This window comes from Silurus meridionalis, chromosome 4 (assembly GCF_014805685.1).
Source record: "Silurus meridionalis isolate SWU-2019-XX chromosome 4, ASM1480568v1, whole genome shotgun sequence".
Lineage (NCBI taxonomy): Eukaryota > Metazoa > Chordata > Actinopteri > Siluriformes > Siluridae > Silurus > Silurus meridionalis.
In genome coordinates, this window is record NC_060887.1 from 13,994,594 (window position 1) to 14,009,962 (window position 15,369).

The 15,369-nt window shown below is 37.1% G+C and overlaps 2 protein-coding genes across 18 annotated transcripts in view; both read left to right on the forward strand.

Annotated features, from left to right (window-relative positions):
- The first annotated feature begins 556 nt into the window (after window positions 1–556).
- On the forward strand, window positions 557–8,234 carry abcd4 (ATP-binding cassette, sub-family D (ALD), member 4). Of its 7 annotated transcripts, none has more exons than XM_046848403.1 (19): window positions 557–895; window positions 1,938–2,056; window positions 2,837–2,964; window positions 3,125–3,264; window positions 3,979–4,095; window positions 4,175–4,300; window positions 4,422–4,472; window positions 4,605–4,699; window positions 4,842–4,963; window positions 5,109–5,200; window positions 5,574–5,663; window positions 5,735–5,943; window positions 6,103–6,194; window positions 6,286–6,322; window positions 6,402–6,451; window positions 6,544–6,596; window positions 6,709–6,785; window positions 6,875–6,990; window positions 7,540–8,234. In XM_046848403.1, exons 1-19 carry the CDS (start codon window positions 864–866, stop codon window positions 7,606–7,608), a joined length of 1,815 nt encoding a protein of 604 aa, XP_046704359.1. In that variant the 5' UTR covers window positions 557–863; the 3' UTR covers window positions 7,609–8,234. The 7 variants fall into 7 exon arrangements, 6 of the variants coding, with proteins under 6 accessions (XP_046704359.1, XP_046704360.1, XP_046704357.1 ...); XM_046848404.1 differs by having other exon boundaries at window positions 5,738–5,943; XM_046848401.1 differs by having other exon boundaries at window positions 4,422–4,699.
- Window positions 8,235–11,966: 3,732 nt separating this feature from the next.
- obscnb (obscurin, cytoskeletal calmodulin and titin-interacting RhoGEF b) overlaps window positions 11,967–15,369 on the forward strand; it is a 58,102-nt gene continuing 54,699 nt past the window's right edge. For 6 of the 11 annotated variants that reach the window (XR_006925635.1, XR_006925638.1, XR_006925639.1 and 3 more), the window contains exons 1-2: window positions 11,967–12,198; window positions 14,183–15,284. Coding sequence is in view for 1 of the 11 variants with exons in the window: in XM_046847875.1 (XP_046703831.1) it covers window positions 14,192–15,284 (1,093 nt within the window). In the remaining 10 variants the exon portion in view is untranslated. The remainder of the gene's footprint in view (window positions 12,199–14,182; window positions 15,285–15,369) is intronic. The other 5 variants (XR_006925640.1, XR_006925644.1, XR_006925641.1 and 2 more) reach the window with 2 other exon arrangements.

Consider the following 15,369-nt stretch of genomic DNA (forward strand, 5'->3'; position numbering starts at 1 on the left):
TATACGTTTCTTGTAAGGAGACGTCTCATCATTTATGGAAGGAGTCTCCAGTGTCAACTCTGTTGTTAGTTTTTCCAGCATCTTCAGTACACTATGTGGCTTCTTTTCAATACTAGGCAGCATGCTGTTTACTTTAAGGTTGAGACAGACGTAAAAGAGCGGCTGATGTGGAGCCACAATTTATAGCTGCTAGAAAGTAAGTGAGAACCGGAAATAACTTTCCACCACATTAAATGCATGGCATGATCAAGTTCTAGATAAGAAAATACCGACACTGGAGACTCCTTTCCTAAGTTAAATAAACAGAAAATTGTATACTGACAACGATTACAAACTCTTAATATGTGTATGCGCAAAGTCAGCAAGTTGTTACTATGGAAACGATATAAGATTAGAATAGCTGGGAGGAGATTGAGTTTGACTCTTTGACCAATCAGATTGTAGAATTCGGCAGCACGTGTTGTGTAAACGTGGCTGCAATTTGCTCAGTGCACCACTAGGGGTCAATAAGTCTCAAAACCCGGTCGAAAACGCAGAAATAGTAGAAGAAGAAATACTTTACTATTTTTAGCAGATGATTAAACTGCTAGCAGCGGGAAGTGTTTTCTTTCTAAAGATGCATTACAAATGCTCAATCTGATTGTTAATCGGATATCCGATATAAAGCCTGGATGTTTGTCTCGTAACTGATGATGATGATGATGATGATGATGATGATGATAAATGCTGCTGCTGCTGCAGCTGTAATGTTACATGTGAAATCAGACTTTACACCCTGAAGGCCAGAAGTAAAGCTAATAAACTTCTGACTTAACTGCCAATACACAGTCATTAAACGGTCATTTCCGGTCTCTCTTCCTGTCATGCCGACCTCGAGGAACACCGATCCCAAAAGGTAGCTGCAAACGAACAGATATTTCATTACTGCACTTTATCACATAAACACCATATAGACATATAGCTGTAATTAATGAATAATAACCAAATTTATCCTGAAAAAGCTGAAAGCTTTTCTAATGTCAGCAGTTTTGGGCCCTTTATTTTTTGGGAACCATTTCACAACGTTTATATGCATTATATATAAACGACAAGAAACATTTAACCTTTGAGATCAAATATCACCAAATATAATTTTTCAAAACATCTTGTTGCATTCCTGTGACAATTTGTGTTCTTTAAATGAAACCAACAGGAAATGCCTTAATTTCCATTAAAGGATAAGAATACCTATTATTATTATTATTATTATGATTATTATTATTATTATTATTATTATTATTATTATATCTTCTATCCTCTACATTTAAATTGTCATTAAATGTGCAGCGAACAATTTATCAGAAACTGTCTAAGAAATTAAGTCAGTTTTATGTTAATTAATGAATCATCTATGAAATAATTAAAGTCATTGCTATAAGTGGCCCAGACTATGCAGCCAGATCCAGTGAGTTGCATTGAACAAGAATCAGCCCAGTGCTTTACAGCTGTAACAGAAATGCCTGTATTGGAGCAAACTGTGATCCACACTTGGATACTTGAATAATACATGACTGTATTATGAGACTGAGCCGCAGGTGCCATGCGTTTGCTGAGCTCTGGCCGAGAAATGCATGCTATCTGAGAAACCTGCTTTTATTTACAATTTACACAGTGTCCCAACTTTATTAGAATTGGGGTTGTAGTCTGATAAGACTGTGCCTGATAAAACAAGAAGAGTTGTGCTCAGAAGTAGTGTTTTTGTCCCAAAAAGAGAAATGAATATACTGAATAGCAGAACGGAAAGTTGGCTTTGACAAATCACAAAATGTGAAATAATATTAGGAGCTGCGCATCGTTTTAGGTCTTTAGGTACAAATCTATAGTACGCAGGTGAAATTAGAACTAGGTAAGACATACAATGTATTAAAACTGAATTAATTAGGTTTTTCTTTCCCCAGACCTCAGCTGGACTGGAGGTTCCTTAAGAGATTCTGCAGAATTGTAACCGTGCTGTTCCCGAGCTGGTGCAGTCAGAATGTGGTCATGTATGGGACGCTGCTTGTAGTTGCTCTATTAGGTAAAAAGAAATGTGTAGTCTGTTACTACGAATAAATGTAGCATTAAATGAATGTAACAAGACTAGTTTTTTGAGCAACAGCAAGCTCAGAAAAGAGTTTTTATAAGCTGTTGGAAGATATCTTGCTGATTAAGTTTACAGACTTTTATTGCCTCAAAGCTCCCACTTATTACAAAGAGCAAATATTTATCTTCTGGCTTTCTAGCTTAAAATGTAGTAAAATCTCAGTGATTGTCCTCCATGAAACAATTTCAATTTGCTTTGAGATATAAAACAACAAACACATATATATACATACAGTATCTCAAAAAAGTAAGTACCCCCTTACATTTCATCAATCATTGTAATGTATCTTCACAAAGGACAATACTATAGAATATATTTTAGAGTAGTCAATGTATAGTTTGTATATAGTACAGATTTACTGTCCTATAGGATATATTTTAGAGTAGTCAATGTATAGTTTGTATATAGTACAGATTTACTGTCCTCTAAAAATCCATATACAGCCATTATTGTCAAAATAGCTGGCATTTAAAGTGAGTAGATCCTAAGTGATAACAGCTGTACGTTGTTTAACTATGCAAAGCCACGTCACAATAAGTTTGTTAAAAACTGTAGCAGTATTTTTTGTTTGTCGAATAATTTTAGTTGCTCGGATGATGTCCGTAATGGAGATCATTATTGGGCTTGTCGGTCAGTTGCGGCCACAACATTTTTTTAAAAAGATTTTTTCTATAGGTAATGTACAACCATTAACAAAAATTTTTTTTTTGTCAGTTCAGCTGGTGGTTTATCAGGTGGGTCTGATCCCGAGTCAGTTCTACGGCGTGTTGTCGGAGAAGAACTACGGCAATTTTAAGGAGCTGGTGGCGTTTTCTATTCTGCTCATTTTGCTGAACTCTGCAGTACGTTCACCAACTTTACTTACGATACAGCCGCTCACTGCAACTGTTACCATAGAAATGCTCTGATAACATACCAGAATGAGGGCATTAACGTAAACCTCTATTCAGCAAGACTTTCATATTCCTCCAAACCTGAGCTTATTTAAATTTTTTTTTTTAGCTGAAGAGTCTGGAGCAGTACATCAGCAATCTCCTCTACATCGGCTGGAGGAAATGTCTAACACAGAACCTTCATCAAGATTACTTTAGCGGACGGGTCTACTACACGCTCAACGTGCTCCGGAAAGACATTGATAACCCGTAAGATTTCTTTGTCTACCATTTAACTGGTATCTGATGTTATCGCACACAAGTTTGCCTTCAGTAAACTTTTAGAACTTCATTAAGAAATATATAGAAACTTTCTTGGGCATGCTAGTTTGTAGTTAATAATAATAATAAAAATACAAATTTGTTGTGCTGCTATGAGACCATGAAAGGATGTTTCAGGAACTTTCCTATAATGTTCATTTGAATGTTACGAAATATTCGCCCCTTAAAGCAGGGTGGGGGGAAGTGGTAGCTCAGTGGATAAGATGTTGGACTTTTGGTCAAAAGGTTAAAATCCTTGCACCACAAAGCCTCCACTGCTGAGCCCTTGAGCAAGGCAGTTAAACCTCAATTGCTCAGCTGTATAACGGAGATAACTGGATAAGAGCATTTGCCAGAGGTGAAAAATGTAAAGCAAAATTTTTTGTTACTGAATATGACAACTCCCAGAAAATGTGCTTATATTATATATTATATAATATTAGCATGTTCTTAACATTTATTTCTTGAAAGTTGCAGAAACGTTTCTGAATGTAAGTTTGTAGTTACAATTTTACATGAAAGCAAACGTCCCATCAGACCGAATCCCGTCACAAGAATGCCCTTGACGGATTTGTTCTTTAATGCGTGACATTTCGAAGGCTGAGTTCATTGTTAATGCCACAGCTACAAGTTTTGTGTTCAAATACAATGTGTGTCTTAAAGAGACCAGAGAATGACTCAGGACGTAGAGAGGTTGTGTAAGCAGTTGAGCAGCATGGCAAGCCGACTGGTCATTTCCCCATTCACCATCTCCTACTACTCGTACCAGTGCTTTGAAATGTAAGTGTTCTATAAATCTGGTTTCTATGAAATGAAGTTTATTAGCATAGAATGGTATTTTATTTATTTTTTATTGCAGCACTGGATGGATTGGATTAGTCAGTATCCTTGGCTTCTTCCTGGTTGGCACGGTTGTCAACAAGCTCCTGATTGGACCCATCGTGTCCACTTTGGTTGAGCAGGAAAAGCTTGAAGGAAACTTTAGGTAGTTGTGTATTTAGAGTTAATCTTACACACAAGGAGAATTCTCACCATCACCACCATCACTTCCACAGCTACTACTATTAGCAATAACAAATCACCTTTCTGTTTCTGTATGTGTGAAGATTCAAGCACATGCAGATTAGAGTCAATGCAGAATCAGCAGCTTTCTACAGGTCAGTTTGTTCTGCTCCAATGGCTGTGAGTGTTGTGTTTCCTCCAAACTGTATTGTGGTATTGAGCAGGACTGTCCTTCCTGCCAGTGAAGTGAAAATGTTTAAATATCTTACTGTTCATTTTGTAATCAGAGCAGAAGAGGTGGAACATGTGCGGACAGACCACAGATTTCAGAGTCTCTTAGACACACAGAGGAAGCTGATAAACAGGGAGCTGCTGCTCTATAGTGAGTCCTGGTCTATGTTTTAATGATATGTCCCAAAAAAATCACAATCTCACAAATTTCATTATTGTGAGGAACGCTGAGCTTAAAAGCTGTAACTTGTAACCGGTTTTGGTTCTACTGTGTGGTATCTTGTGATTGCTAGTTGGAATAAACACGTTTGACTACATGGGAAGTATCCTCAGCTACATCATCATCGCCATACCCATCTTTGCGGGTGTGTACGATGGTTTGACCCCGGGGGAAATCACCTCTCTCGTCAGCAAGGTCTGTTTTTTGTTTTTTTTATATTGTAAAAGCATTACTTTTAGTCATCAAGTATTTTTTTATTGAGTAAGCATGATTGTGTAGTTTCTATGAGATTGTTGTACATACTTTAACAAGTTTTCTATTGAATCTTTCCTCCCCTCAGAATTCCTTTGTGTGTATATACCTGATTAATTGTTTCACACAACTCATAGATCTTTCCACGACAGTCTCTGATGTGGCAGGTTACACGCACAGGTAGGTCGAAGTTAAATGAGTTTTCTATATACATATTCTTTCAGAAAATATGTGCAAATAAAAAAATATATACAATTTGATGTACGTACTAAGTATGTAACCACTGCAGTGTTCTGCATATTTACAACAAAATACTCCACGGCAGTATGGCCATAAATGTATCACGATATATTGTATAATATGGTCGTAATGTTGGTAAATGTTGCAGTATAGTACATTATCCTTTAAATCTTACAAAGGAATGTTTTTGCTATGGTTGCCTCATGTTATTCTCAAATTAAGTCCTATTTACAAATAACAGGCGCATTTTATTTTTTTATTCATGTAGGTTCGTTGATTTGTTGTGATCCGAATTGTTTTGGGTTTTGCGCAGAATTGGAGAACTACAGGAAGTGATGAAGGACATCAGCAGGAAACAATGTGATCAGGACCGTGTTTATGCCGGGATGAGTAACTTTGACAGGTAATTAATAATCTGATGTTGGACGGTTGTGTATCCAGTGACTGGAACTGCAGTTAAGCTTCTCTGTGTAGCAGAGACGGAGAAATCTCAAGCACGTCCAGCGATCCAGCTGTCACACTGGACAAGCTCTCCTTTACGTCTCCTGTCTCCGAGGAGCTGCTGGTGAAGGATTTAAGTCTCAAGGTTTATGAGGGTGTACACTTGCTGGTGGTGGGAAACACAGGCACTGGGAAAACATCTCTTCTCAGAGTCCTCAATCTTCTTTGGGAACCTTATAGTGGTGAGAAGTAAAGTTGAGTTCTTGTTGTTTGAATAATGTTTTTATTAAATTAATCAGAATCATAAAAAGTTTGAGTTTAATGATATACTGTATAATAATGTGGTATATAATTATCGAAATAAGGTAATAATGAGGTCATTTCTGATACATGGATATCAGGTTTTGTTCGGATGAATGCATGTTTTGGGCCGAGGGGAATCATGTACTTACCTCAGAAACCCTTCCTGACTGACGGCACTCTTCGAGAACAGGTGAGCTTCTCAAAGTTTGATACTATAACAGTATGAAAGATTGCTTTGTTCTTTACTTATTGACTTACTTTTCTTTCTGATTTGTTTGAAGGTGATCTTCCCATTAAACAACATCTATCCAGTCACGGGTAACACAAAATTTTATTTAAATTGTAATTAATTTTTCAGTTGTTTTTCTGTTTTTATCTAATGAGTAACTTTATAAAGGTCCAGTTGATGATGAGAGAATTTTGCGATACCTGGAACTGGCTGGGATGGTAAGAGTTACAAAAGATGAACGTTTTTATATATTAATATAATGTTGTTTTGTTTTTATTAGCTTTGTCTTAAATGTTTTTTTGTGCTGCAGTCGAGTCTTGTGAAAAGGACTGGAGGTCTAGATGAGGAAGTGGACTGGAACTGGTAAAATACAACTGCCTAACAAACTTACCCTCAGCTGTAGAAATGGAAAAATACATTAATAAAGAACAAGCCCTGGTATTAAAGAGACTGTTCTTTTCTTCGTTAACCCCAGGTATGACGTCTTATCACCGGGAGAGATGCAGAGACTGTGCTTTGCCAGGCTTTTCTACCTGCAGCCAAAATACGCAGGTGACCCTTCATCAGGCATTGATTATCTCAGTGCACAGAGCTGTACTTGAAAGATGTACAGCAACGTTAATCCCTGCTTTTGATTTCAGTGCTGGACGAAGCCACCAGTGCTCTCACGGAAGAAGCTGAGGAACAGATGTACAGAGCTTGTAAACAGCTGGGTATGACTCTGATTAGTCTGGGTCACCGCAGCAGCCTCAAGCAGGTAACCAGCACTCAGTTACATCACTTGAACAATCTATTTCAGTGTGCTTATTATATACAGCAGTTATGGTTTAACTATGAAAAATGATGTAGCTATTAATTCAGCTATATAAGTCATAATATCTAAAAAAAATATATATATTTTTTTTTTTGCTGGAGGGAAAAGGACGCAGGACATGAAAGGCTGTTCTATTTTACTATTATTCTTTCACAAAAATTGTAACACTAATAGGACAAAAGTAAAATGTTGCACTGCTACTGGGGTGTTATTCCTAAAGTTCAATCTTTGTATATTTAGTAGGTGTCTTTTATGTGGGAAAATAAATGCAATGTTTCTTTAAAAATGAACGAACAGAATCAGAGGCTTGTACATTTTAATTGTATTTTTGGTTTTCCTTTTTAAGATATAAGTCAGAAAATATTTTTTCTTTAATTTGACTGAAGTTATTGGCCAAGGAAGAATATTTGCAAATACTGTTCATAAACTTGTGTTTATATTCAGATATACTTAATTCCTACAGGATGTGTGTTTTCTGTTTTTTTTAAACAGTATCATGATGTCATGCTGAAGCTGTGTGGAGGTGGTCAGTGGGAAATTATTCCATTGGAAAAGAAGTGACCTTCCAAAAAAAACCAAAAATCTGATTTCCCCCCATTTTAGGAGGGTTTTATGAAGTTTACAGGGAAATGTGTGAATATCATTTTCACTGATATTTTGATATGTCAAACTGTAAGGAACCCTAATAGCTGTATCTCAGTGGATAAGACATCAGACTTCTGTCAGAAGGTTGTGAGTTCAAATCCCGGCATCGGCATGTTGCCACTTGGGTCCCTTGAGAAAGACCCTCAACTGCTCAGTTGTATAAATGCAATCATTGTCGCTCTGCATGAGGGCATCTGCCAAATGGCATAAATATAAATGTGTCTCATTTCTTGAAATTACAGCTGATTAGCTTTTTGAATAAAATCTAAATCTGGATTTTTTTTTTCCATTTCTAAATGTGGACACCTTTTACTCTTTCTATGATTCTAAATGTATATTAAAAACAGGATATATTGAGGTCTTCTTGCATTATAATCAGTACACCATGCATTTTATTGTACTTCTGAGGTAACGTAATATAATGGTGAAGGTACAATCATTTCTTTAATTAATTTGGTTTTGGAATAAACCTGTTCTGTGTATTTCTGTGTAACTTGTTGAAAGTGTACATTAAATAAAAAATGTTTTTTTTTATAACACTTTATGAACAATGCAAAAGGTGAAATAATTATTCTTCTTCTTGTTCTTTTTCTTCTTCCGGCTTCTCCCATTAGGGGTGCCACAGCGGATCATCCGTCTCCATACCCCCTGTCTTCTACATTTGCCTCTTTACCCACAACTACCTGCATGTCTTCCCTCACCACATCCATAAACTTCCTCCTTGGTCTTGCTCTTTTCCTCCTTCCTGGTAGCTCCATCCTCAGCATTCTCCTACCGATATACCCCATGTTCCTCCTCTGCACATGTCCAAACCTTCTCAATCTTCTCAATCCAATGTTTTGAACGTGTTGAGCTCCAGGTTGTGGTTGCACCAGACAGCCAGCTCTTTAACCTCCTGTCTGTAAGCAGACTTGTCTCCATCCTGGATAAGGCCGATCACTGTAGTGTCGTCCACAAACTTCAGGAGCTTCACAGAGGTGTTTTTAGAGGTGCAGTCATTTGTGTACAGTGAGAAGAGCAGTGGAGAGAGAACGCAACCCTGGGGAGCACCAGTTCTGATAATGAGAGACCTGTGAGTTTGCCCAGCCTCACTATCTGCTCCCTGTCTGTCAGGAAGCTGGTGATTCACTGACATATTGGGGGGGGGGCTTTAATACCAGGAATGATAGTATTAAAGGCCAAACTGAAGTCTACAAACAAGATCCTTCCGTAGGTCCCAGGTCTGTCAAGATGCCTGGGACGATGCCCAAGATGCCCTGATGCAGTCCCATGTTGACTGCATCATCCGCAGACCTGTTGCCTGTAGGCAAACTGAAGGGGATCCAGCAGAGGTCCAGTGATGTACTTCAGGTAGGCCAGGACCAGAATTAAGTATCTAGTTTGTTTGTTGGTTTCTTTTGTATTTCCACTTGCTTTGTGTAAGCAAAAAATCCTTTACAGTATCAATTTACACCGCTAATAATGCTTCCTGCATGAGAAGTTGCCATGTCCCTAAATAAAAATCGTATATGATTTCAGGAATCTCCAAGAAATGTTTTTAACACAAAACACTGTCCTGAGAACATCTTGTATTAATGTAGTGTTTAGTGAGTCTCTACTGCTATAAAACTGTTGTTCATAGCATGTGTGAAATTATCTAAAGCCACTAGGCACTAGACTAGGTGTTGTGTGTGTGCGCGTTTGTGCGTGTGCGTGCTCTGATAACACGTTATTTGTGAGCCAGTGTCTGTGTTGTCTATGAGCTATGACCACATTATGCAAGTGATAAATCATTTGTCCTGGTTATCAACAAACCCATTTACACCACTGAAACGTTTTATTAATAGTGGTTTATACTAAATTAGCTTTTAATTACATATCTTTATATCCATTATTATAATAAGAAGCTATTGCATGCTACAAATGATAGGTTTACATGTGCCCGAATTTTATTTTGGGAAATGATGCCATGTGCCAGTGATGTCATGCTTATCCAGGTTCAAGGTTATCCAGGGTTTGTTTAGCAGACATTCATTTATAAGTTTTATTTAGTTATTTGTTTTACAGTGTGCTTAATAGAAATAAGGTACTTTCAATTTATGAAGCTTTAAATATTGTAAACTAATTCTCTGAAGGTGAAGGGGTGGTGTAGAGCTTAAAATAAGTTACACATAAACAGCTTAGACTTAAAGATATCATTGTTTAAGTGAAAATAATAAGTTAAGTTAAATCTATGAAGCCTTGTGAATCGGGAACATTTATATTCCACTGAAAAAAATTTTTTTTGCTGTATTAGCTGTCAAAAACTGCTGTAATTGGTGTCTTTGGTAACAGGAACATGCTTTGGTCGCTTGTAAACAGACCAGTGAAGAGCTACAAGAACTCAGAGCTTCAGTTTCAAGCCACTTTAAATACGAACCGACCTCGGCCTGCTGCTGTCAATCAAGCGCATGACCAGAGCCACAGGCCTGGGAAAAGCCCGCCTGCCTTCTGCCTCAAAACAGCCCAGGATTAGTTTTTCCACTGGCTTGCTTGTTGGGGAGGTATAAGAAATCATTACTGAATTACAAACAATTGCCAGAATTCTGTTACTGACAGGTTACATTATGCTCTTAAATCACTAACAGTATGGAGGTTTTTCTCCTTATTAGCAAATACATATAAAAATGGTTAAACTTGCATCCATGCTAAAATCCCAAGGACATTAAGGACATTCTAATGATATTCACCTTAAATCTTACTTAATTCCAGGTAAATGTACTTTTACTCTGTAGATTGTATAACATGGATGTCATTTTCAAACGACGTTGTTAATTCTTATAACAATATCAAAGTTAATTTTTAAAAAGCGCTTTTGTTTCTCTGGAAATGTACATGATGGTGTCTGTCTTTTGGGAGGCTCTTGGTACACATGCATGTCCCTTTTGTTTATATACAAAAAAACTAGTAAATTGCAAAAACACAGAAGAATTGGTCAGTAAATGACTGCAAGCAAGTTCTGTGGACAGATGAGTCCAAATGTGACTTTTTTGTTCTAAAAGAATAACTTCTTAAGACAGGGAACAGACTTCTCACACCCACAGTCAAACATGGTTTGGGGTTGTTTTGAAGCAGTGAAGGGGGGAGACTTATTCTGGGTGAACAGTATACTGAAACACCATGGCTATTATTTCATACTTCAACTCCATGCAGTTCTGTCTGGAGTGGAGTTAGTGTTAACTAACTTCAACACACAAGACAATGATCCAAAGTATACGTTTAAGTACTATGAGTATTTGGAGAGCAAATAGTCAGTCTGAGAGGCATGGCAAACTATTTCAGCTGAACGTTTGGAGAAACTAACTGCCTGGAGTGTGTAAAGCTGTTATTCAAGCTAAGAGGGGATTTTTCATAGAAAGTAAAGTTTAATGTTTTGTGGTTTTATATATTGGTTTAAGCCAGAGTAAACCTTCATGTCATTATATTACCTTTTATGTTGCATTTAAACAACTAAAACATGCATGTGTTTCCAAAAAAACTATAAAAGACTAGCTGGTTCCAAACTTTTTTTCCAAACTAGGCACTGTACTGTAAATATGTCAAAATGTTTTTCAGTTAAAAAATGTGAAAGTGATGAATGAATTTTGAAATAGGTTGTCAAAATATGATAAATTAAAAAGATAATATGATATTTCACTCACACGAATGCAAGCACCCAAGGTTTCCCAGCATCACACTGCTTCCACCATCTTGTCTTCTTCCCATAGTACATCTCTTGACATCTCTTTCCCAGGTAATTGACTCACACATCATCTACATGATATAAAAGAAAATGTTATTCATCAGATCAGACTTTCACTGCCTTCAGGTCAGACTGATCAGACCAGACCAGACTAGCCTTCATGGCATAGCCTAACTGGACTCTCAATCTCGGAATCTCAACTGATCCCTATTGAAGTGAATAAACCAGTTTTAAAAATGTATAATATATATATAATGAACTATTAATTTTGAATAATGACATTTTATTTAATCAGTTAACCTGAATTAATGTTTGGCTTTCGTCCACAACTTGCAGTTCTGGAGTGCAAGTATTTTTTTTTATGGTTATTGATATATTGATATGGTCTTCATCAAATAGATTGTTGTGAAGAATGTGTTTGGTTCATACACGTGTGTAAATGTAATATAGGTGCTCAGGAAATGGTGACCTGCTCATGCAGGGACAGGTTTATTTTGGACAGGAGGCAGAGCCGACATGATATGAGCGCCTCTGCCATTTGTCAGGTTGCAGAGAAAAGAGAATGAGTGAGTGTCAGGGTGGTGGAGGGTGGAGGGGGAAAAAATAACGTCGTGCTCGTTTTCCAGCATCACATTCCGCTTGTTCTGAACACTCACCTCGTTCAGCACCTCTCTCACCACTCCTGCGCGCGGGCCGAATCACTACTGTTTCGAACCTTATTTGTTTGACTTTTCTTTTCTATCCTCTGGATAATCGCTTGGATATATCTGGACTTCATGACACCCCTCGGACACGCCTGAGGAACGGTAAGCTCAGCGATCACCAGTATCTCCATGCTAGGGGAAAAAGTTCGTCTCGACATTTTCTGTCCTGTTCTCAAGGCGCGTGCATGTGAGCAATAATAGTAAGTTGACTTTCAAGCTGAAGTCAAAATTGTGCTGTTGAGTGCGCTAGCACTGTGAGCAGCAAGGGGACAGAAAAGGAGTGTATTCGGTTTTTGTTGCATTCATTTAAAGGTATAAAAATATGTTTAAACCTGAGGTTGAAGCAGCGCGTGTACTGGTGAGTGTCATATCCAGCAGCTGATCGCGCGCCGCTTCTACAAATGGCAATAAAGTGAGACGCGCGCGGACAGCTGCAGCTATTTTCAGCCTCGAGCTCCAGAGTTAACGCCACAAATGTCACATAGAGAGTCACATTATTATTATTATTATTATTATTATTATTATTATTATTCTTATTCTTATTCCTATTCTTCTTCGTATTATTATTTCTGTTATTACTATTATTAATAATAATATTATTAATATTCTTCTTTTTCTTCTTCTTCTTCTTCTTCTTATAATTATTGTTCTTCTTCTTCTTCTTCTTCTTATTATTATTATTATTATTACTACTATTGTTAATATTATCATTGTTTTTCTTCTTCTTTGTATTATTATTATTGTTATTATTATTAATATTATTATTGTTCTTCTTCTTTGTATTATTATTATTGTTATTATTATTATTATTATGATTGTTATTATTATTGTTATTATTATTAATAATAACAATAATAATAAATATAATAACAATTATTATTATTTATTGTTGTTAAGTTAGGCATAACTTATTACTTGATTCGCCATGGCTGCTCATCAGGGATAAATACACACCAATTATCTTAACTCTTCTGTAAAGCTGCTTTGTGACAATGTCTGTTGTGAAAAGTGCTATAGAAATAAAATTGACTTAATTGTAAAGATTAGCGTTACATAAAAAATGTCAAGTTATGTTATATTATTCGTTACATTCTTCTTATTCTGCAATTAATTTAAAATAATAATAATAACAATATCTATAATTTGATCAATTAAATTGTAATTATCAAACGTATTTAGGATGATTAATATGAACGTAATATGTTGTCAATTTTATACTTTTTATTTTCACATTCCTATTTATTTATTAATTTATTTATGTAATTATTTATTTATTTATCTGTCTTATTATTATATCATTCTATTCCATTGGTAAAGAACCCTTAAACAAATTGTGCTACTTGCATTGATTAGAATTATAATATATGCAATATGACATAATTTTGCTTTACATTTAACACAATGTTGTACTATTTAGCCATTTTCTTATATTTTTTGGTGATAATATATTAATAATAAGAGTAATATAAATTTTTTTAGTGGTAGCTATGTAAGTTACATAAGTTGCATAGTGTTTTTTGAATCAGTGATACAGTAATGATACAACACAATTCATTTTAGATAACATGTTGTGTACATTATTAATATCTCAGTCTATTTTTTTGTAAAAATGAACAGTGTGTTATATCGTTTGGTTAAAAAAGTATGTTTGGGAATGTAGAAAAGGCTTAGTCAGGGGCAGGGGGTGGATCCATGTTAACACATGTTAACTCAAAGTATTGAAATAGATTAATTTGTAAATAAATGCCATTGGTGCCCTGTTATGAATCCTAATTTTCACAATCAAATATGGCTTAGATATAATGTTGTACCCACGATTTTCACTCCGGGGTTAATGATAGGATACTTGCAATACTTTTAGTATATAAGTGCATTTTATTATATTGTTCTGCCGAGTTGGTAAACTTAATTTGTAGGGTGATGACATTTGCCTAAAAAAAAAAAAGAGCAAACAGGAGCCTGATATATCTATCAGTTCCTCATTTGATGTAGATTCAGTTCCTTCAGACAAGATATTAATTCAAGTTAAATCATTTGCATTTGGAAAATATTATCGCCCAACTAATGTCTATTATTTTGTCTGCAGAAGCTGATAATGGACCAGAATCTTCTTGGTGGAGCCCCTAGGTTCCTGACCCGGCCCAAGTCATTCTCCCTCAGTGTGGGCCGGGATGCTACTCTCAGTTGTACTGTAGTGGGGACGCCTGTTCCTGTTGTCACCTGGGAAAAAGACAAGCTGCACATTTCTACTGGAGGGCGCTTCAAAATTACAGAGGATGGAACCGTGTATCGACTCACCATCTATGACCTGACACTGGAGGACAGCGGGCAGTACATGTGTCGAGCCAAAAATAATGTTGGCGAATCTTATGCAGCTGTGACACTAAAGGTGGGTCTTCCAGCAACAGTGATTGATCGGGCGCCGGTGTTCACGGTGAAGCCCATCTCCACCAGAGTGGGCCTGGGTGGTGATGTTACCTTCTTCTGTCGCGTGGCAGCTCATCCCGCTCCCAAATTTGATTGGGAGAAGGACGGACGCTATCTAGGTGAGACCATTCGCATCAAGATCACGTCAGACAGCGAGTCCAGCTCTGTGCAAATTCAAAGCATCAGGAATATGGACAGTGGCACTTACACCTGTCGGGCTAAGAACTCCATGGGTCGAGCACAAGCTGCTGCTGCTCTGGTGGTGGACATGCAGGACACGAGACTTCTCAACACCGACAAAAGCACCTCCCTCTTGTCTCACCTGCAGAAGCGCAAAGAGGAGATGTGTAAGGATATTTCACTTTACCGCACGACTGAGAACTACTCACTGTCCTCTTCAACCTCATCTAACATCACGGAGGGGCTTAGCAAGTTGGGCCTTGCCTCCGATCAGGAGCAGCGAGTCTCAGCTTTGGCTGGCAAATTGCCCAAAGGCATCTTCACCCGAACCTGCACTGTGACTGAAGGCAAGCATGCCAAGCTCAGCTGCTTTGTCACAGGCCACCCCAAACCCCAGATCATCTGGAGGAAAGATGGGATGAACATCAGCGAGGGTCGAAGGCACATTACATATGAGGACCATGCAGAGAACTTCATCCTCAAAGTTCTTTACTGCAAGCAGAGTGATAATGGTCTTTACACCTGCAACGCCTCCAACTTAGCTGGACAAACTTACAGTGCTGTTCTGGTCATCGTAAAAGGTAGGCCATGCCAGATTCCTACAATTCAAATCTTTAATGTTGATATATATTTTTTTTTAGTTAAATGCTGTCACATTTATATAGA